The 23,892-nt window shown below is 41.2% G+C and overlaps 1 protein-coding gene across 2 annotated transcripts; it reads left to right on the top strand.

The window, feature by feature from the left end:
- The first annotated feature begins 381 nt into the window (after positions 1 to 381).
- Positions 382 to 15,401, top strand: LOC112257554 (proline dehydrogenase 1, mitochondrial). Of its 2 annotated transcripts, XM_024431211.2 has the most exons (15): positions 382 to 858; positions 1,290 to 1,498; positions 3,769 to 3,803; positions 3,940 to 3,981; positions 6,314 to 6,463; positions 6,617 to 6,681; positions 6,815 to 6,931; positions 7,542 to 7,621; positions 7,741 to 7,822; positions 8,081 to 8,173; positions 10,193 to 10,339; positions 12,960 to 13,135; positions 13,383 to 13,481; positions 13,886 to 13,974; positions 14,381 to 15,401. In XM_024431211.2, exons 1-15 carry the CDS (start codon positions 511 to 513, stop codon positions 14,569 to 14,571), a joined length of 1,923 nt encoding a protein of 640 aa, XP_024286979.1. In that variant the 5' UTR covers positions 382 to 510; the 3' UTR covers positions 14,572 to 15,401. The 2 variants fall into 2 exon arrangements, with proteins under 2 accessions (XP_024286979.1, XP_024286980.1); XM_024431212.2 differs by lacking the exon at positions 3,940 to 3,981 and having other exon boundaries at positions 384 to 858.
- The last annotated feature ends 8,491 nt before the right edge of the window (positions 15,402 to 23,892 follow it).

The following is a 23,892-nucleotide window of genomic DNA, read 5'->3' as shown; positions in this document are numbered from 1 at the left end:
GTCTATGGTCGGATGGATGACAACTAGTTTAACATTTCTTTGGGCCTTGTAGGCATATGTATTGACTTGGGTGAAGTGTTATCTCAAACACAAACCTTTGTGCATAAATGGTTGCATAAATCTGGCTCCCAGACAGTATTGAATTGTAGGATAAATAAACCCATTGATTGCTGTACTTTCTTTCAGGCAGGAGATACCATTAAGTCAAACACACTAGCACACCTTGCCAACAATTGTTTACACAACAACGGTGGGGACTGGGGAGGGGGGGAACAAGGGGAAACGGGTTTTATTGAAGGGGGAGTCCTCACTACGCGGAGTTCCTGCCAGAAACGTCAGAGTAGGCGTGTCTACTGAAATACGTACCTTGGGTTATAAACGCTGTGCAACAACTAATTCTGGCTTTCAGGCTAGCTGGGAACGAAAAGTGGTGGATCCACGCGCCCTTAAACGCAATAAAACGAGTTTTAACGAATTTAAATACTAAAAGTAAACAACATTTTAAAAAAAATGTCGTACAATAAAGTAGTACCAGCTCTAGTCAAGTCAAGTTCCGATAACATCAAGAGAATATGCTTGTCTCACGGGAGATTTCGCTCCACGGTCGCATCCACGCAACGTGATGAGGTTGAAGGAGGGAAAGAGAAGCAAGTTGATGAGTGCACTGTGGTGAAAGCTGTTCAAGCGGACCTCATCATCCAGTCAAAAAATACCACCGATGCTCAAACACAGAAGATCGAAATCGACTTTGGCAATACTCATGAAGCTTACAAAAGTAAAGATAACATTGAGCTGCTTAGAAGTCTGTTGGTCTTCAAGCTTTGCACATTCGACTTCCTCGTTGACAAGAACAAGGAGGTAGGGACATTATTTTGATTATATTGTTTTTGCTACATTCCTTTGATTAGCCTACTAACCACACCTGTAAAAGCTAACTTATATATCAGAACTTAATGGACATTTCTGACGGTCAAAAGGGCCATTATTCAACATGATTGCAGAAGAACAGCTTACATTCATTTCACAGCCTAACATTTCCAGGTGCACAAGTAGTTTAGGCCTATTATCATTAGCCTGGCTGACTGTCTGCACAGCCGTTGTGACTGAGGCAGGTGTTAAAGAAAACTGTCTTATCATACCATTTGTATTGAATCTTGTGACTGAAATGAAAGTCGAAGGTGGTGGTTTTCACAGATCAGCTCCAGGGGGGGGGGATCAAATTAAAAGGAACGCTACTCTTACTGGCGAGTTGTGGGTCTAACTCAGTTGATTATTTGCTCTGTCCATAGTTGATGGACCTTAGCAAGAAGGTATTTGGCCAGCGGCTGTTTGAGAGGCTGATGAAGATGACGTTCTATGGACAGTTTGTGGCCGGGGAGGACCACAACTCAATCAAGCCTCTGATCCATAAGAACCAGGCCTTCGGCGTGGGGTCAGTCCTGGATTACAGTGTGGAGGAAGACCTGACCCAGGAGGAGGCAGAGAAGAAGGAGATGGAGTAAGTAGTCTGCCACCCTAGTCTGCTGTAGTAGTCTGTATCTCATTTGTCACAACCCCAGCTGAAGTAACACTAATCTAGGATATAGGACTCTTGCAGTATCCACACTTCAAAAACAAGCTTTCACATTGTCTAGATTCATAACTTATTATGGATCATTGATTATTTGTTGCAATGTGATATAGCTTGAGATGCCTATACTTTTACCTCAGTAGTCACTATGTAAACATTTTCTGCAATTGACCTATGGCAAAAGGCTACAGTCAAAAATAATACTAGGTGATCCAATACTATTGGGGAACAAGCCATATGGTCAGTTCCATATGTTGCACTTTTCTCAGACATAGCAGGGAGAGCCTACAATCTGTCTCCCCTATCAAACACCCTCTCCCCCTCTAAAACACACAGGCCTACTCATGTTTCATATTCATAAAAACCTGTGTTTACAACTTCTCAGCATAAAACATGCCCATCCCATTTTTCATGGTCTCAAATGGATTGTAAAACAATGCATCACTTTCAGCATCTGACATTTCCCAGCACTACCCGGCCACCATTGGTTAGTTTAGACATACCCCTCGAGGCTCTCTCCTGATTTGTTAGCTGAAGAAGCATGTTTATTCCAGTCCCTTTGAGAATGCAGTCACATGCGGTGGATTGAGACAAGCCAGCCCTGTTGTTACTTGATGCACCCTTTCAAAGGAGGCCCAGGGCGTGTTATGTTTTCATGTGTTTTGAGAAACAGCCTTCCCTTGTTTGGTTAGGGATTTTCTTATAGCCTGACTATGCACACATTCAAGCTGAACTAATAGGCTGAATAATGAAGAGGGTGGGGTGGTAGATGGGAATGATAGTGAAAAGGTTAGTGACACCATTAAAGACCAACTTGGTAAAAGTCTGACCCTACCTAATTTCTGTGGAACTCTCCACACCAGACTAATTAGGACTTTTGAAGCCAGCCTATATTGGTGGAGTAACACACAACATCCTGTTCTCTCTTGTTGATAATTGGATGTACCAGAGAGGAAGAGGACTCATTGTGAATTAATCATTGTGAGAGTGTACCAGAGTTGTAATCAACCTTTTATTTTTTCATCAAGGTTGGCAAAGTACATGCTTTAAATTAGTTTCTGAAGTCTTACTTTCAAACTTCCAGACTCAACTAATTGATGTTAAAACTTTCATGCAAATTGTGCAGTTAGCCTGTGCAAATATTTACCCCTTGATAACATTAAGCCATGGCAATCACTGAAACAACCAACAGCACGGAAAGATGCCAGCAGCATACCACCCTGCATCTCACTGCTAGCTTGCCTCTGAAGCTAAGCAGGGTTGATCATGGTCAGTCCCTGGATGGGAGACCAGATGCTACTTGAGGTGGTGCTGTAGGGCCATCAGAAGGCACTCTTTTCTCTGGTCTAAAAAAACATGCCATTGCCCCAGGGCTGTGATTGGGGACATTGCCCGGTGTAGGGTTCTGTTTTAAACAGGTGCCCTGGCTCTCTGTGGTCACTGAAGATCCTATTGCGCTTGTTGTGAGCGTAGGGGTGTTAGCCACGGTGTCCTTCCCAATCTGGCCCTCCAACCATCATGGCCAGCTAATCATCCCCAGCTTTTAATTGGTCATTCATCCCCCTTCCTCTCCCATGTAACTATTCCCCAGGTTGTTGCTGTAAATGAGAATGTGTTCTCAGTCAAATTAACTGGTAAAATAAAGGTCATTTAAAAAATACAGAAATGTGCTAATGAGACAACAACTTCCTTCATGTTATTCAAGCTTCTGTATTAGGTTCGGTTCTGGACTGGATCTTTCTCGATTAACCTAGGCTACTGTATGTGGGATGCACTGAGGTTTTGAAATAGTCAACAGTCTCAGTGATCAGAAGTCCATGACGGCACAAGAGATCAACTAGCAGGACATTTGCACTTCTACATAATGTTAACATCCTCCCCCCAATCCCACTGTCGTGCATACCATGTATATATATAGTACACTCAACATACTGGCACGCACTCTGGTTGTGAAACGCAGAGCTGGAACTGATTTTAACAGCTTCTGGGGGGGGCTGCTGCCACAAATTGTGATAATCTATAGTGCATGACCTTGATTTAAGAAATTATGAGTCATAATCCAGTTCATTACTGGGACCCCATTTTCCTCCCCATCTACTTACTTCAAAATGATTTCCAATGTCTTATTTGGTACTAAACACCTGAACTATAAGTATCTCTCAATTGTTGTCATGTTATTTCGGTGTCCTCTCTTTCAGTGCCTGTGTGTCTGAAGCTGAGAAAGAAAGTCAAGGTGTGTATTTGTAGACTGAAATGGATTAACTATTCAAAATGAGTTTTCAGTTTGATTTACAATTCATTTATATGGTTATGATTGTGAGATTTGTTGTAATTGATTGGTTATTTTTGCACTTCATAATTTATTGCAGTGCCAGCTCCAGAATTCTTTGTAACGCAGGAGCATGACCACAGTAATGTTACTTTACATAAATGTTTCATTACTGATGTATCAGGCCTTCTGGTTGGTGGAAATGGGGGGTGGAACCCCTTTCATACGGGGCACATAACCGTGCGTGTGGAAGCAGTGGGGGTGCATTGCCAAAATGTCTGTCGGTTCAGAAATGTTCCTGAATGCTAACTTTCTGGGTCTATGCCAGCGGTCATTTAAGGGTTAATATCGAGCCTCTTACATGATGATTGTTACATGAGATTGCATGGGTGAGGGAGCAGGTTCGATCTGGAGGGGTTAATGAGGGCAAGTATGTAGGGTTGGTCGGTATCCAGATTTTCATACTCCTGCTGTTTTTGTAACATACCAGATATTACAGTATTACTTAATGTGCTCACCAGGGGCAGGTGTGTGTGAGTACCAGTCAAAAGTTTGGAAACACCTACTCATTCCAGAGTTTTTCTTTATTTGTGCTGTTTTCTACATTGTAGAATAATAGGAAAGACATCAAAACTATGAAATAACACAGATGGAATCATGTAGTCGCCAAAAAAGTGTTAAACAAATTAAAATATATTTTATATTTGAGGTTCTTCAAAGTAGCCACCCTTTACCTTGATGACAGCTTTGCACACTCTTGGCATTCTCTCAACCAGCTTCATGAGGTAGTCACCTGGAATGCATTTCAATTAACAGGTGTGCCTTGTTAAAAAGTTAATTTGTGGAATTTCTTTCCTTAATGCATTTGAGCCAATCAATTGTGTTGTGACAAGGTAGGGGTAGTATACAGAATATAGACCTATTTGGTAAAAGACCAAATCCATATTATGCAAGAACAGCTCAAATAAGCAAAGAGAAATGATAGTCCATCATTACTTTAAGACATGAAGGTCAGTCAATCTGGACAATACCACAACATTCTGCAGCGATACGCCATCCCATCAGGTTTGCACTTAGTGGGACTATCATTTGTTTTTCAACAGGACAATGACCCAAAACACATCCCCAGGTTGTGTAAGGGCTATTTGACTATGGAGAGCGATCGAGTGCTGCATCAGATGACCTGGCCTCCACAATCACCCGACCGCAAACCAATTGAGATGGTTTGGGATGATTTGGACAGCAGAGTGAAGGAAAAGCAGCCCAACAAGTCCTCAGCATATGTGGGAACTCCTTCAAGACAGTTGGAAAAGCATTCCTTGGGAGGCTGGTTGAGTGAATGCGAAGGGTGGCTACTTTGAAAAAACTTTTTTTAAATTTTTTTTACTTTTTTGTTTCATATGTGTTATTTCATAGTTTTGATGACTTCACTATTATTCTACAATGTAGAAAATAGTAAAAATTAAGAACAACCCTGGAATGAGTAGTGTCCAAACTTTTGACTTGTACTGTGTGTATGTGTATATATATCTCACACACACACACTGTACAAACAAACTGTTAAGAAAACCTGCTCTTCCATGAGACTGACCAGGTGAATCCAGGTGAAAGCTATGATCTGGGGCTATTTCGAAATTCCCCGGTATGTGGTATAAACGGTATATCGTCCATGCCTACAGATATGCATGTTAAGTTAAAGAGCAGCTGAATCCCTGGTTCATGTAATGTGTTGGGGCTCTGGATATTTACATAACCCTCTCCCACATATATGTTTTCTGAGCATGGGACTAGGTATCTAGAGATCTTTTTTCTTTTACTTATTTTTATATACAGTATCTTATAACATGGTGTGTGCTGCATCAGATGACCTGGCCTCCACAATCACCTGACCTCAACTCAATTGAGATGGTTTGGGAATGCCAAGAGTGTGCAATGCTGTCATCAAGGCAAAGGGTGGCTACGTAAACAAATAGAAAAATCTAAAAAATATTTGTAACACTTTTTTGGTTACTACATGATTCCATATGTGTTATTTCATAGTTGATGTTTTCACTATTATTCTACAATGTATAAAATAGTTCAAATTAAGAAAAACCCTTGAGTGAGCAGGTGTGTCCAAAAGAGAGTGGGTGTGTGTGTATATATATGTATGTATGTATGTATGTGTGTGTGTGTGTGTGTGTGTGTGTGTGTGTGTGTGTATATATATACATATATATATATATATGCTGTCTAATATATTTGGTACACGTTGAAGTATTCTGCTGTCACAATTTTTCATTTGATGAAAAACAGATCTCCAGGTATCTATGCCAATTTAGATCTATATTGTTTAGGTGATGGTGGGGAGGGTCATTCCTTTGGAAAGTCTTCTCTTGTCTTTCCCTCCGTGTTCTGTGTGTGTATACTCAAGTCTAGAGGAAAGTCTTGTTACATTAGACAACATTATGTCTCATGTTGTTTTCTGACTTTAGGCGTTGACCACCGTGAGAAGAAGTACAAGGCCCACCGTCAGTTTGGGGACCGTCGTGGGGGCGTGGTCAGTGCCAGGACATACTTCTATGCTGATGAGGCCAAGTGTGACAACCAGATGGAGACCTTCCTCAACTGCATAAAAGCCTCAGGTAAGAACACAATCAAATGCAGTGAGTTCAATTAATTGAGTCAAAAAATAGTTTTTATGCAGATGTTATATTATGCTTAGTATGATTATTATTATGTATTTATCAATCATGTTATTGCTGCACTAAATGTTATGTTGTATCTCTGACTCTCAGGGGGGGCCTCTGTAGATGGATTTTCTGCCATTAAGATGACTGCCCTGGGCCGTCCACAGTTCCTGGTGAGTTAGACACCCTCTGCCTGTTAGACTCTCTTTTAGCCCTTGATTTAACATTGGCAGTGATCATGACAGAGTGTAGCTTTTTTTGTTTGATTGTTTGTTGGTGTTATGACCTGTTTCCTCCCCTCTCCAGCTCCAGTTCTCAGAGGTGCTGGTGAAATGGAGGAGGTTCTTCAACCTGCTGGCAGCACAGCAGGGGAAGTCTGGCATGGATGCACTGGAGCAGAAACTGGAACTGGAACAGCTGAAGGTGCGTGTCACCTAGAGCAACACTCAAAGTGGAGATGTGACTGAGTTCAAGCAGTTTCCCAGCTAAAAATCACCCAAACCGGCTCTCTGCTACTAAGACGACTCCCTAGATCTAACATACTTCATATCTGTGAGAGCCTAATGGTTCCTTTGAGACAAAAAAACCTGTGAAAACACCATACCAAAATGATGAAACATTATTGTTTTTCCTCCTACTAATTTCCTTGATCTATCTATAATGTTTCATCATTAATAGTTATTGATATTCATTAATAAAATAAATCCTATTTTGGTATTATATTAGGATCCCCGTTTATCTGTTGCGCAAGCAGCAGCTACTCTTCCTGGGGTTCAACACAAAACATGAGCCATGACATAATACAGAATATTAAAAGACAAAAACAGCTCAAGGACAGAACTACATATTGTACGTTTTTAAACGGCACACACGGCCTACATATCAATACATACAAAATATCTAGGTCAAATTGGGGAGAGGCGTTGTGCTGTTAGGTGGTGCTTTATCTATTTTTTTCAACCAGGTTTGCTGTTCATTTGAGCATAAATGGGAGTTTCATGCAATAATGGCTCTATACCTCTGTTTGCTACAGGAGAGTTTGACTCAGCTGGGGGTTGGAAATAAAGATGACATTGAGAACTGGTTTACTGGAGAGAAACTGGGCCCATCAGGGTAAGAGGCTGAACCTGGAATGCTTCATGAGCACACAAACAATCAACTATTCAATAGATAGTATGTGCATACAGGACTGAATTTGACTTTGAATATGTCATTTACATCGTGTCCCCCAGAACGATTGACCTACTGGACTGGAACAGCTTGATTAATGACAGAACATCGATCTCAAACCTGCTCGTCATTCCCAATGTTGAGGCGAGCTAGCCACATATTACACATGCATTAGCACACACATAAATTGACATATCCTTGTCATATTTAACATACAGGCATAGTACTACAGGATATCTACCTGAATGTATTTGTACACAGAAACTTATGAAGTGTAGTATGTACCGACACAAATCCATCCATCCATGCAGTGTACATACAGTATATGCATACATACATACATGCATTTTGTAGTTTAGGTCAGGGTTGACTCTAAATGAAATGTGTCTTCTGATTTTCTAGACTGGTCAGCTGGAGCCTCTGTTGAGGAAGTTCACTGTTGAAGAGGAGAAACAGATGAAGAGGATGCTGCAGAGAGTGGATGTTCTGGCCAAGGTAGGGGGATTTTTGAGTGCAACATAGGCACTGTTAACTAGCATGGCTTTAAAATTGAACAACAGTATATTAACCCAGCTACTCACATTAATTTTTATTAAACATTTTTATTTAACCAGGTAGGCCAGTTGAGAACAAGTTCTCATTTACAACTGCAACCTGGCCAAGATAAAGCAAAGCAGTGTGACAGAAAACAACAACAGTTATACATGGGATAAACAAAAGTACAGTCAATAACACAATAGAAAAATCTATATACAGTGTGTGCAAATGGAGTAAGGAGGTAAGGCAATAAATAGGCCATAGTAGCAAAGTAATTACAATTTAGCAAATTAACACTGGAGTGATAGATGTGCAGATGATGATGTGAAAGTAGAAATACTGGTGTGCAAAAATAAATAAAAACTATGGTGATGAGGTAGGTGGTTGGATGGGCTATTTACAGATGGGCTGTGTACAGCTGCAGCGATTGGTAAGCTGCTCAGATAGCTGATGCTTAAAGTTAGTGAGGGAGATAGAAGTCTCCAACTTCAGCAATTTTTGCAATTCGTTCCAGTCATTGGCAGCAGAGAACTGGAAGGAAAGGCGGCCAGAGGAAGTGTTGGCTTTGGGGATGACCAGTGAGATATACCTACTGGAGCTTGTGCTATGGGTGGGTGTTGCTATGGTGACCAGTGAGCTGAGATAAGGCGACGCTTTACCTAGCGAAGACTTATAGATGACCTGGAGCCAGTGGGTTTGGCGACGAATATGTAGCGAGGGCCAGCCGACGAGAGCATACAGGTCGCAGTGGTGGGTGGTATGTGGGGCTTTGGTGACAAAACGGGTGGCACTGTGATAGACTGCATCCAATGTGCTGAGTAGAGTGTTGGAGGCTATTTTGTAAATGACATCTCCGAAGTCGAGGAATCTGCAAAATAGTCTGTTTTACGAGGATATGTTTGCAGCGTGAGTGAAGGAGGCTTTGTTGTGAAATAGGAAGCCGATTCTAGATTTAATTTTGGATTGGAGATGTTTACAGTCTAGCCACACACCTAGGTATTTACAGTCTAGCCATACACCTAGGTATTTACAGTCTAGCCAGACACCTAGGTATTTACAGTCTAGCCAGACACCTAGGTATTTACAGTCTAGCCAGACACCCAGGTGTTTACAGTCTAGCCAGACACCCAGGTATTTACAGTCTAGCCAGACACCCAGGTATTTACAGTCTAACCAGACACCCAGGTATTTACAATCTAGCCAGACACCCAGGTATTTACAGTCTAGCCAGACACCTAGGTGTTTACAGTCTAGCCAGACACCTAGGTGTTTACAGTCTAGCCAGACACCTAGGTATTTGTAGTTGTTCACAAATTCATATTCTAATTGAACCATGGGATGTAGTATATATCAGATTTTACAATAATTTTCTCTTACTCTCATCCCTGCCTCAGTGAGCAGGCTATACAGGAGTTTATTGGAAATAAACCTTTTGGCAATACTTTTGTTTGTTCTTATAACAAATGTTCTGATTTACTTCAGCAGTGTGTCATCATTTTTTGGAAAGGTTGTGTTTGAATTGTAGTTGCACTGCTCCAACAGGACCAAGAGTCTACTATGACGTGTTGTATCCAAAGTCTGTTTGCTCTTAAGTGAATCTCTATAGATACAAGTAATACCTTGGTCCCTTGAGATTGCATTAGCATGGCTGGACTACATGGCAACACAAGATGGCCAAAGACCTCAACATACTATGACTGTGATATGTGTTGTCTCACTTAGCTATCTTAAGATGAATGCAGTAATTGTAAGTGGCTCTGGAAAGCACAGTCTGCTAAAAGACTAAAATGTCAAATGTAACATGCTCTGAAATAGAAGGCTTAGACTCATACATTTCTATAGCCTAGGTAGGAGCAAGATCACTAAAGGGTTTCAGATAATCAACAACATTTTCTGCTCACTTTTCTGGAGCTGACCAGGAGTTGATGCTAACTGACAGAAGTTAACAAAAAGCTTTTGTCCTTCCCCCTATCCCAGCATGCGGTGGAGAACGGGGTGAGGCTGATGGTGGATGCTGAGCAGACGTACTTCCAGCCGGCCATCAGCAGACTGACCCTGGAGATGCAGAGGATCTTCAACAGAGAGAAGCCCATCATCTTCAACACCTACCAGTGCTATCTTAAGGTGAGGCCGTCCGTATTATCTTCCAAGAAAACTCTCCTCGGTTATCGTCACAGCCGTGTGTATATCCTCCCGCAAGCGGATACCAAGACAGCCATCAAGGAACTTCACTGGACTCTATGTACACTGGAAACCATATATCCTGAGGCTGCATTTATTGTAGCTTGGGATTTTAACAAAGCTAATCTGAGAACAAGGCTACCTAAATTCTATCAGCATATCGATTGCAGGGTAGCCTCAGACAATAACATTGACGTATACGCTGTATAGGAGATGTTGTACCCACTGTGACTACTAAAACCTTCCCTAACCAGAAACCGTGGATTGATGGCAGCATTCGCGCAAAACTGAAAGCTCGTATGACCGCATTTAATCATGGCAAGGTGACTGGAAACATGACCGAATACAAAGTGTAGTTATTCCCTCCGTAAAGCAATCAAACAAGCAAAGCGTCAGTATAGAGACAAAGTGGAGCCGCAATTCAACGGCTCAAACGCGAGACGTATGTGGCAGTGTTGACAGACAATCAATCAAACCAGCCCCATCTTTGACATCGACATCTTGATCTCAAACAAATTAAACAACTTCTTTGCGCGCATTGATGACAATACAGTGCCACTGACATGGCCCGCTAACAAAGACTGTGGGCTCTCCTTCTCCCTGGCTGACGTGAATAAAACATTTAAACGTGTTAACCCTCGCAGGGTTGCCGTCCCAGACCGCATCCCTAGCCGCGTCCTCAGAGCATGCGCAGACGAGCTGGCTGTTGTGTTTACGGACATATTCAATCAATCCCTATCCCAGTCTGCTGTCCCCACATGCTTCAAGATGGCCACCATTGTTCCTGTTCCCAAGAAAGCTAAGGTAACTGAACTAAATGACTATTGCCCCGTAGCACTCATTTCTGTCATCATGAAGTGCTTTGAGAGACTAGTCAAGGATCATATCACCGCCACCCTACCTGACTCCCTAGACCCACTCCAGTTTGTTTACCGCCCCAATAGGTCCACAGACGATGCAATCGCCATCACACTGCACACTACCCTATCCCGTCTAGACAAGAGGAATACCTATGTAAGAATGCTGTTCATCGAATACAGCTCAGCATTCAGCAACATAGTACCCTCCAAACTCATCATTAAGCTTGAGACCCTGAGTCTCGACCTCGCTCTGTGCAACTGGGTCCTGGACTTCCTGACGGGCCGCCCCCAGGTGGTGAGGGTAGTCCACTTCGCTGATCCACAACACTGGGGCCCGACAGGGGTGCGTGCTCAGCCCCCTCCTGTACTCCATGTTCACCCATGACCATGGGGCCATGCATGCCTCCAACTCAATGATCAAGTTTGCAGACGACACTACAGTGGTAGGCTTGATTACCAACAACGACGAAACCCGCCTACAGGGAGGAGGTGAGAGCCCTTGGAGTGTGGTGTCAGGAAAATAACCTCTCACTCAATGTCAGCAAAACAAGTCATGATCGTGGACTTCGGGAAACCGCAAAGGGAGCACCCCCATATCCACATTGACGGAAAAGCATGGGAGAAGGTGGAAAGCTCCTCTGTGTACATATCACAGACAAAATGAAATGGTCCTCGCACACAGATAGTGTGGTAAAGGAGGCACAATAGCCGCCTCTTCAACCTCAGGAGGCTGAAAAAAATGTGGCTTGTCACCTAAAACCCTCACTAACTTTTACAGGTGCACAATTGAGAGCACCCTGTCTGACTGTATCACCGCCTGGTACGGCAATTGCACCGCCCACAACCGCAGGGCTCTCCAAATGGTGGTGCGGTCTGCACAATGCATCACTGGGGGCAAACTACCTTCCCTCCAGGACACCTACAACACCCGATGTCACAGGAAGGCAAAAAAGATCAGAAAAGACAATAACCAGAGGCGGCTGCCTGCCTACAGACTTGATATCATTGGCCACTTTAATAAATGGAACACTAGTCACTTAATAATGCCACTTTAAGAATATTTACATATCTCACATTACTCATCTCATGTGTATACTGTATCCTTCACTATCTATTGCATCTTAGTTGCTCTGTCACTGCTCATCCATATTTTATACTTATATATTCTCATCCCATTCCTTTACTAGATTGTGTGTATTAGGATTTGTTAGATAGGTTATGTTGTGGAATTGTTAGATATTACCTGTTAGATACTGCTGTACTCTCAGATCTAGAAGCATAAGCATTTCGCTAGACTCGCAATAACATTTGCTAACCATGTGTATGTGGCCAATAAAATGTGATTTGATTTGTATGTAGAGCTTGGGACTTGTTATTGGGACTACATGTACAGTCTCATATAATATGTATGTAGGGAGGATCCCTGTTATGTATAGACTTGTCATAAACTTAGAGTGAAACAGGTTTTGTAAGCCTTCCATATTTGACTCATAAAAGCCCAACCTAGTATATTATCCATATAAACCTTCCATAGCCATGTTTGTTTTTTGACATAAACCTGAAATGAAACTTTTTAAACACGATCATGTTACTTATAAACCCTTTATAAGAGGTGTTCTGGACAGCCTGGTGCCAAAAATGTCAAGATTTGTGGTGTTAACCATAGCGTTATATAATTGTGTTACCCTTTACTACCTGTAAAGGAAGCCTATGACAATGTGTCTGTGGATATGGAGCTGTCCCGGCGTGAAGGTTGGTACTTTGGGGCCAAGCTGGTCCGCGGGGCCTACATGTACCAGGAGAGGAGCAGGGCGGAGGAGATCGGCTACGAAGACCCCATTAACCCAGACTATGAGGCCACCAACCGGATGTACCACAAGTAAGACCCCCTTCTGTGCTTTGGGGTGACGTTTCCCCTAGGTACAGATCTAGGATCAGCTTCCCCGACCCCCAATCAATTTGTGTGAAAAATGCAAAACTGACCTAAGATCATAACCATTGGTGTTATGCGTGACTTTAGTAAGTGGGTATTTTCATAGTTGAATTTGGATGCATTATGTGATGAAGTTATCATATCAGCTGAATGGAATAGTCAAAGTTCCTTGTCTTTCCCTGATTCTCCAAAGATGTTTAGAGTTTGTGTTGGAAGAGATCAACCACAACAGGAAGGCTAATGTCATGGTGGCGTCACACAACGAGGACACTGTCAAATTCACTCTGGAGAAGTAAGACCAGCCTCTGGGCTTTATTCAAATCAAGAGGTGGTTAGACTAGTTACTAGACTTTTTATACAGACATTTTGCAACACAAAGCACCAAACCAGTAATAAAACCACTTCACAGAAACCAAATGTATTACATCAATGGGCATGTAGCAAGTGGTTAAGAGCGTTCGGCCAGTAACCGAAAGGTCACTGGTTCGAATCCCCGAGTCGACTAGCTAAAAAATCTTTCTGTACCCTTGAGCAAGGCACTTAACCCTAATTGCTTCTGTAAGCCGCTCTTGATAAGAGCGTCTGCTAAATGACTAAAACGTAAATGCATTCATCAGTGAGGTGATGTTTATTTTTGCACAGGATTATATATTTTTAATTTTATATTTACATTCTGTCTGTGTTGTCTCTCTGCAGGATGAACCAGATGGGTCTGTCACCCACTGAGAACAAGGTCTATTTTGGACAGCTGCTCGGAATGTGTGACCAGATCAGCTTCCCACTAGGTACTGTAACACCTTCAGAACTGTAGATGGGTGTTGCATAATAGTAATGGGTTTATTGGAGTTCCAAGATTTATTGATTGGCATTTTGGTCAGAAATCTTGTGCGAAACAAACAACCTCAGGGTCTCACTCTGTCATCAGTCACCTGATACCAAACCATAGCTGTCTTTAGTGTGTAGATCAATAGGGGTTCACACAGTTCTTACACATTTTGTTATTATATAATTTAGCTTTTTATTGATTTAGACAAATTAGTTTAGAGACTAACTTTTAGACAAAAATACCTTCCATTCCTGTGCATGTAATTAGGTTCCAATGTTTTTCTGTGCTTGTGTGAAACACATTGCTAGTGGTTGTTGCTTCTCCAGTCACATAACATCTCCCACTCTCTCTGTATCTGAGAACAGGCCAGGCTGGATTCCCAGTGTACAAATACGTCCCCTACGGCCCAGTCAACGAGGTCATCCCCTACCTGTCTCGCCGTGCCCTGGAGAACAGGGGCTTCATGAAGGGTTCCCAGAGAGAGCGCAGCCTGTTGTGGAAGGAGCTCAAACGCAGGCTGCTCAATGGACAGATCCTCTACAAGCCTGTGTACTAACTGAGCTGACTGACTGTCTGGCACACCAGCACTCTGCCCCTGTAATACATTCCAATGTCTTAACCAAACCTGCCCTGCGCACAATGGGGTGAATACTAACTTCCACTTAAGTTGAATTTTCACTTAGTCATGCTCTGATGTCAATGGGAGCCTAAAGTGAAGCATTGGCTGAAGTGGACATTAGGATTCAACCCCCATAGCTTTAGAATGTACTGTAGGTAGGCTTGTCTAGTACTAAGATACTAACCTAATGCCAAAAGACCCTCTGACTCGCTCTGCCTTTTCATCTATTGCTGCCAAAAGTGTCCTTATTTTATATAAGAATATATCTTATCTACTGTGGTTTAGCAGCTTATTCAGTGGCTTATTGGCCATTTTTAAAGTTGAGCTGTAGTTCTTAAGCTAGCATGGAAAGTGTGTGATTTGTTATCACTGCTTATAGAGTCATATCAATATAACTGTAGTTGTCGACAGGATTTTTCTGAATTTATTAAGGCTCCTATTTAAATGTGTCCTGTGTCTTTTTGTTTCCTTTCAAAGTTCAGGAACGGTATGTTTTGTAAAAATGTAGTTATTTATCATTGTCTTACAGACTGCTTTGGAACCCTTGTTTGTTAGCATGTAATGTTTAAAGTTCTCCTTTGTATCTATGTTTTACTGAACTGTGGATGATTGGTCATTTGTAAACACTTTGTACAGGGTTCTAGCTTTGCTGATTTTTAAAACCAATATTTTAATTATTTAAATAGAAATATATAAAACTGATGTACACAAGGTTGTACAGTATGATGATATTACTGTCTTATTAAAGAAATTGAGTGGTCATGTGATAATGAGCTAGAATGTATTGGCCTGAACGTAACACTGTCTCAAATGTATTTTACCCTTATTGGAATGTATAGGCCACCTTCCACCAAAAGTGTGTTTTTTGATCAGTTTAATAACATGTGTAGGGAATGTGATTTTGGGAAAGAGGTCATCTTAATGGGATATTTTAACATTAATTATGAAGACAAGTCTTGTAGGAAAACCCTCAAACAGATCATTAATACCTTTGACCTTACAAAGCTAGTTAAAGGGCAAACCAGGGTGACTTGTTGCTCTAAAACACAGATTGATTTGGTGTTCAGTAATAAACCAGAGAGAGTGACTAAATCATTCAATATGGTTACTGGGCTATCTGATCATAATCTGACACTTATAGCCAGAAAGCTGTCTAAGAACAGGTTTAACCTCTCGACTGTTAGAAAGTCGGATCAACTAAGAATACCTAAGAGTGAATTAAACTATTTGAAAACGTAATTAAGGGAATTAACTGGAATGATCTCTTGTCCTAAACAGACGTGGAAGCTGATAGTCAGGTTTTTCTATCCACAATCCAGACGACAATAAATGGTTTCCTAAAAAAAAATCAGATCCAAACCCGGCCAAAAGGGCACTCTTCCTTGGCTACATGGAGAAATCTGGAAATTGGTGAAAGAACAAGATTATGCTCTAAAAATATTATGCCCTAAAATCCAAATTAGAGCATGACAGGAGTAGCTTTACCATGTTGAGAAATAAGGTGATGAAAGAAATCAGACAGGCCAAGGCAAACTTTTTTATAAACATAATTGGTGAAGCAAAGGGAAATTCTAAATTGATTGGGGGAATCTAAAAAATGTAACAGGGAAAGACCATAGTAACACTGCAGAAAGACTAGAAATCATGGAGAATAACAGTCGAAATAGCAATAGCCTTCAATTCCTACTTTATTGACTCTGTCAGGGTACTGACACAGAACCCCTCCACTGGTTTCTTGGGCTCGGTGCTAGTGAATAATGCGCAACCTGTCTTCATAAGGGAGGTTTCTAAATCAAAGGTGAACAAGGTGATTAGCTCACTAAAGAACTAAAGCCAAAGATGTGTTTGGGCTGGACTCTACCTTCCTTAAAAACTAAAAAGAGTCACTCATTGGCCCCATTACTAAGGTCACCAACACATCTATTGGTCTCGGGGTCTTTCCAAGGGTATGGAAGTCGGCCATAATAACGGCCATCTTTCAATTGGGCGACCCTGCTGACGTGAGTAACTACAGGCCCATTAGCCCATTAGTATACTACCTGTGGTGTCAAAGGTGTGTAGCAGAACAACTGATTGCCCACTTCAAAAACAGCCCCTTCACAATACACTCCATGCAGTTTGGCTTTAGAGCGAAACACTCCACAGAAACTGCCAACTGCTTTCTTCTGGAAAATGTGAAGTCCAAGATGGAAAAAGGGGGCGTTGTTGGGGTTGTGTTTCTGGACCTAAGGAAGGCTTTTGATACTGTTAACCATGAGATTCTCATCACAAAATTGTCCAAGTTCAACTTTTCCCCCGATGCCTTGAGATGGATGATATCATACCTTGAAGGCAGGACTCAGTGTCAGAGTGAGCAATGAGCTGTCGCCCACTCTTAGCTATGATGTTGGCGTGCCCCAAGGTTCAATACTGGGGCCCGTCCTGTTCAGCCTGTACATTAATGATCTGCCTTCTGTCTGTACTGGGTCTGAAGTTCAAATGTATGCAGATGATACAGTGATATATGTGTATGCAGAGAGCAAACAACAAGCTGCACAAGAACTCACTACTGTAATGGTCCAGGTTACAAAGTGGCTCAGTGACTCATGTTTGCATCTCAATGTGAAAAAACTTTGCATGTTCTTCACAAAGAGGGCAACAGATGCTACTGAACCAGATGTCTATGTGTCAGGGGAGAATCTCCAGGTGTTATCTGATTTTAAGTACCTTGGCATCATACTTGATTCCAACCTCTCTTTTAAAAAGCATGCGAAAAAGGTCATTCAGATCAAATTCAAACTAGCTCATTTCCGATTTATATGAAATTGTTTCACTACAGAGGTAGCAAAACTGTACTTCAAGTCTATGATACTCCCCCACTTAACATACTGCTTGACTAGTTGGGCCCAAGCTTGCTGTCCAACATTAAAACCTATTCAGTCTGTCTACAAACAGCCTCTCAAAGTACTTGATAGGAAGCACAATAGCCATCATCACTGTTACATCCTCAGAAAGCATGAGCTCCTGAGTTGGGAAAATCTTGTGCAATACACCGATGCATGTCTTGTATTCAAGATCCTAAATGGCCTGGCTCCCCTTCCACTGAGTATATTTTTTAAACAGAAAACCCAAACACATGGAAGCAGATCCACAAGGTCTGCCATGAGAGGTGACTGTATAGTTCACTTAAGGAAAAGCACCTTTAGTAAATCCGCTTTCTCTGTGAGAGCTTCCCATGTCTGGAATATACTGCCATCAGACACACATAACTGCACCACATATCACACTTTCACAAAATGTATGAATACATGGCTAAAGGTCAATCAGATTTGTGAACATAATCCCTAGCTGTGTATTGCCACTTTCCATGTTGTCTGTGTGTGGTGTGGAAACACTTTGTTGCTTTTATGAATTTTGTCTTGCTGCTTTTTGTTCTATGTTCTATGTTCTATACTTTCGGCCCGTCATTGGACGCTGTGCTATCTAACCTCCAAACAAGCTTCAATGCCATACAATACTCCTTCTGTGGCCTCCAACTGCTCTTAAACGCTAGTAAAACCAAATGCATGCTTTTAATAACCTGCCCACCCGCATGCCCGAAAAGCATCACCAAACCTGGATGGTTTTACCCGTTGATTCATGTGGACATCTATAAAAATAATAATGTCTGGCTATTTTGTAAACTGTCAATGAGACTCACTATCAAATCATCTCAATGTTTGTTGTTTATAATTAGTTAAAATCAAATCAAGAGTGGCTTTCTATTCCGAAAAAGCCTCCTTTTGCCTTCAGGGGTTGGACCAGCTTTAAAATTGCTGGTTGTCCTTCCATCATTGTACATGTCTGCATCATTTCATCTACAAAATATTTTTTAACATATATACAGTAAACTGGAAAGTTTGGACACAGTGCCATTCAAGGGTTTTTCACTAAAGCACCTTTACCACCCACCACTGCATTGTAGCTAATAGTGGAGGCATCAAAACTATAAAATAACCATTGAATCATGGCTAACCAAAAAATCATCTACAAGTCCATGCTAAAAGCATTCCTTTGCCTTGATCTCAGTTCACTGGTCACATGGCAACCCCTCATCCAGCACACGCTCCAGCAGGTGTTCTCACTGATCATCCCTAAAGCCAACACCTCATTTGGCTGCTTTTCCTTCACTCTGCTGCCTGTGACTGGATCCCATCTCAATTGGGTTGAAATCGCTGAAGTTGGAGACTTTTATCCTTGGTCAAATAGCCCCTCACCAACTTCACTCTCCTTGGTCAAATAGCCCTTACACAGCCTGGAGGTGTCAGCTATCTGAGCAGCTAACTGATCGCTGCAGCTGTACATAGTCTAGATTGGTGTATAGCCCACCCATTTTTACCTACCTCATCCCCATACTGTTTTTATTTATTTACTTTTCTGCTCTTTTGCACACCAATATCTCTACCTGTACATGACCATCTGATCATTTATCACTCCAGTGGTAATCTGCAAAAGTAATTATTCGAACCAACCTCCTCATGCCTTTTGCACAGACATTGTATATAGACTCCCTTTGTTTTCTGACGCCAGTTTATTGACTTGTTAATTGTTTATTCCATGTGTAACTCTGTGTTGTCTGCTCACACTGCTATGCTTTATCTTGGCCAGGTCGCAGTTGCAAATGAGAACTTGTTCTCAACTAGCCTACCTGGTTAAATAAAGGTGAAATAAATAAAATATATATATTTTTTTAAAACAACACAACTGATTGGCTCAAATGCATTAAGAAGGAAAGAAATTCAAAATGAACTTTTAAGAAGGCACACCTGTTAATTTAAATGCATTCCAGGTGACTACCTCATGAAGCTGTTTGAAAGAATTCCAACATTGTGCAAAGCTGTCAAGGCAAAGGGTGGCTACTTTGAAGAATCTGAAATATAAATATATTTTGATTTGTTTGAAACTTATTTTGGTTTCTACATGATTCCATATGTGTCATTTCATGGTTTTGAAGTCTTCACTATTATTCTGTAATTTAAAAAATAGTTAAAACAATTTTTTTAAAACGTGAGTGAGTAGGTGTATCCAAACTGTTGACTGGTACTGTATATAAAATATAGATATTTTTAAAATATATTTTCCTTTCTTATTTTCCCCTAACCCTACCACCCCTAGCCTAATTGGAGTAAACCAATAGGCAACATACTATATACATTTTATGGACACAATACTTATCTTTTGTTTGTTTTTAGTCCCATCATTCAGCTCCACTCAACCCCTCCCGTCTATCTCTGAACACCATCAAGTTTGGATTTCTATTTGCCATATATTTTTCAACTGTGCTGTGATGTTTCACAAAAGTTCTGAACCTTTTTGTTCTCATAGATTCTACATATTGTAAATTATATAAAATCGTTTTTGCAAAGATAATTATACTATTGATCATTTGACAATTACTTTTAAAATCACCCAGCAGAAGCTCTTTTTAGAAAGGAGAATGTCTAATCTTTTAGGGTATTGATGAGAAATGGACCTCCTGTATTCTCAAATGATAAGTGCTTTGTTGAGTTGTAAATTCAGGACTGTTATTGCCTCAACTGTCATACAGTTGAAGTCGGAAATTTACATACACCTTAGCCAAATACATCTAAACTCAGTTTTTCACAATTCCTGAAATTTTATCCAAGTAAAAATGCCCTGTTTTAGGTCAGTTAGGATCACCACTTTATTTTAAGAATGTGAAATGTCAGAATACTATTAGAGAGAACGATTTATTTCAGCTTTTATTTCTTTCATCACATTCCCAGTGGGTCAGAACTTTACAAAAACTCAATTAGTATTTGGTAGCATTGCTTTTAAATTGTTTAACTTGTGTCAAACATTTCAGGTAGCCTTCCACAAGCTTCCCACAATAAGTTGGGTGAATTTTGTCCCATTCTTCCTGACAGAGCTGGTGTAACTGAGTCAGGTTTGTAGGCCTCCTTGCCCGCACACGCTTTTTCAGTTCTGCCCACACATTTTCTGTGGGATTGAGGTTAGGGCGTTGTGATGGCCACTCCAATACCTGGACTTTGTTGTCCTTAAGCCATTTTGCCACAACTTTGGAAGTATGCTTGGGGTCATTGTCCATTTGGAAGACCCATTTGCGACCAAGCTTTAACCTCCTGACTGATGTCTTGAGATGTTGCTTCAATATATCCACATCATTTTCCTGCCTCATGATGCCATCTATTTTGTGAAGTGCACCAGTCCCTCCTGCAGCAAAGCACCCCCACAACATGATGTTGCCACCCCGTGCTTCATGGTTGTGATGGTGTTCTTTGGCTTGCAAGCCTCCCCCTAATTTCCTCCAAACATAACGATGGTCATTATTGCCAAACAGTTCTATTTTTGTTTCATCAGACCAGAGGACATTTCTCCAAAAATTATGATCTTTGTCCTATGTGCAGTTTTTATGGTGGATTTGGAGCAGTGGCTTCTTCCTTGCTGAGTAGCCTTTCAGGTTATGTCGATATAGGACTTGTTTTACTGTTAATATAGATACCTTTGTGCCTGTTTCCTCCAGCATCTTCATTCGCACCAAAGTACGTTCATCTCTAGGAGACAGAACACACCTCTTTCCTGAGCGATATGACAGTTGCGTGGTCCCATGGTGTTTATACTTGCATACTATTGTTTGTACAGATGAACGTGGTACCTTCAGGCATTGCTCCCAAGGATGAACCAGAATTGTTGAGGTCAACAATTTTTTTTCTGAGGTCTTGGCTGATTTCTTTTGATTTTCCCATGATGTCAATCAAAGAGGCACTGAGTTTGAAAGTAGGCCTTGAAATACATCCACAGGTAAACCTCCAATTGACTCAAATTATGTCAATTAGCCTATCAGAAGCTTCTAAAGCAATGACATCATTTTCTGGAATTTTCCAAGCTGTTTATAGGCACAGTCAACATAGTATATGTAAACTTCTGACCTTCTGGAATTGTGATACAGTGAATTATAAGTGAAATAATCTCTAAACAATTGTTGGAAAAATTACTTGTGTCATGCACAAAGTAGATGTCCTAAACGACTTGCCAAAACTATAGTTTGTTAACAAGAAATTAGTGGAGTGGTTGAAAAACAAGTTTTAATATCTCCAGCCTAAGTGTATTTAAACTTCCGACTTCAACTGTATCTGTGTGTATAGGAAATCAGAACCACATGAATTGTATTGTAGTTCATTTATCAAATAATCTGCCATTCAGATACTGTATTACCAAATAAAAGTCTTGTAAAACCATCTGTATGTAGTGGTTTTCAAATGAATGTGTAAATTATGCATTGTTTGTGTGGTATTGATGTATGTTACCTGTCCAGTGAATCAAACACATTCTGTAATACTTTCACATCAATGTCGCTGAAGCATTACAGACGTGTTCAACCTGAGGTGTCCAAACTGGTCACCTGCAGTCGGACTGGGAACAGAAATCGACCCTGGCATTTCTACTGTAACACACCGGCCCATTTTCTTCCTTGAGGCCCCCACACCGGCCCTTTAGACCAACCGGGCTATTTTTTCCTTGAGACCCCGGTATTAGCCAGATAATGATAATTCTCCACACAAAAAACATGCCCACTAGGCTGGAAATGGACTAGCCCATGCCAGATGGCCACCATCCCTGGCATATTGAATGAGGTAACAATGAGTTAGGCCTACACATACACAGATCTTTGTAGTCTTTCCCGCTCTTTGTCTTCTGTTGATGAGCATGTGCCCATGCAGCCACTTATTGGAGATTGTTATGTACGTTTGGAAGTTAAAATAAGCCTGCATATGTGTGTAACTGGTTACAGGAACCAATTACTTTGTGTTTAGAGTACATCTCCTGTCTGGCCCTAGTTATATGTTAGCACATTCCACGAAAATGTCCAGGCCATCAGGAACATTAATTTATTTGGGATTTATTTACGATGTTCTGGCCAGTCAATAACTATGCCATTTAAAAACAATCTGTAGACAGTGTTAGCCATGTGACTGTAAAATGATGATGCCTCTTCTAAAAAAAATATTGAGTAAGCAGCCATGGCCAACATTTTGGTTTCAATTGTGAATTAGGTCCACAAGAATCATCCTTTCATGATTTAAATAACATCTGACATTTCATTTGTGTTGCTCTCTAGAGCTGGTCTAGACCTTGTTATCTCTCTATTCCAGACGTGATTCTAGCCTTCAGACATCTCCTTGACAACAAAGCCATGACAACAAACAGGGCAAACAGGATCTGTCTCTGCCAATCAAACACAGACAGCAGCAGCTGGTAGAGACAGTACACAAAGCCATTATTTCACTGCTGTGCAGGATTACTAAATGTTCCATGGCATTCTAATGTACCCCAACCATCGTACCACACATGCACCTGCACAGCTTTGTCATAATAGCTTCAGTGCGGTGCATGGGGGCATAACAATTCAAATCAGGTCCAGTTAGATATCATCATGGAGCGACCTTTAATGTGTAAGTCATCACACTCAGTCACCCATGGAGAAGTTATTGCATGCACCAGTGGTTCAAGTCATTTCTCTATTCTAAATCTATATTCGGTAAAGATTGGGAGTTGGTGGATTTCAGGGGACAACTGATAAAGACAGAATGAGGGTGTCTGACAGGGCTGTCTGAGAGTGATATATGTGGGCTGAAATGGGTTTCAGTATATATTACACAACATTGTAGTGTACAGTGTATCATGTATCAGAACGGTGTTTCATGCTGTCAGCATGGAACATGTTCTCTAGCTTTGTAATTAACATGATGGTGCACAGTGTGAGAACAGCTATAATAGAAATCAAGTGTACAAAACACGCACGCACGCATGCACACACACACACGCACGCACGCACACACACGCACGCACACACACACACACACACACACACACACACACACACACACACACACACACACACACACACACACACAGTTCTATGGCAGATTACAAAGAGACTCAGATGGCAGTGAGAGAAAGTGTTATGCAGAGAGAGGTGTGTTGGAACACTTTTTTATTGCATTCTCTTCTGACAAACTTTCTCTGACTACAGCAGACTACTGGCAGACAGTATTCACAATCCCTTCATAATGAGTATATTCTTTATTGAAGTCCAACTATATGTGAATTGTGATGATGTAAATCATGCCAAGACCTGACTTTTTTTGGACATTGCCGGTAGTCCATGTGCACAAAGTGCTATGCAACCACAAGATGTCAGTCAAGTCAAACCCAGCAGCTTGCATAGGGAGAGAGAGAGAGAGAGAGAGTGAGAGA

The sequence above is a fragment of the Oncorhynchus tshawytscha genome, linkage group LG09 (genome assembly GCF_018296145.1).
Source record: "Oncorhynchus tshawytscha isolate Ot180627B linkage group LG09, Otsh_v2.0, whole genome shotgun sequence".
Taxonomy (NCBI): Eukaryota; Metazoa; Chordata; class Actinopteri; order Salmoniformes; family Salmonidae; genus Oncorhynchus; species Oncorhynchus tshawytscha.
This window is presented reverse-complemented; position numbering and strand designations above follow the sequence as displayed.

Excerpts from the sequence above, each read along its gene's own strand:
- LOC112257554 (XM_024431211.2), top strand. The coding sequence starts at position 511 with ATGTCGTACAATAAAGTAGTACCAGCTCTAGTCAAGTCAAGTTCCGAT. Across the intron at positions 1,499-3,768 it reads GCAGAGAAGAAGGAGATGGA|TGCCTGTGTGTCTGAAGCTG; the intron begins GTAAGTAGTCTG and ends CCTCTCTTTCAG. Across the intron at positions 6,464-6,616 it reads CAACTGCATAAAAGCCTCAG|GGGGGGCCTCTGTAGATGGA; the intron begins GTAAGAACACAA and ends TCTGACTCTCAG.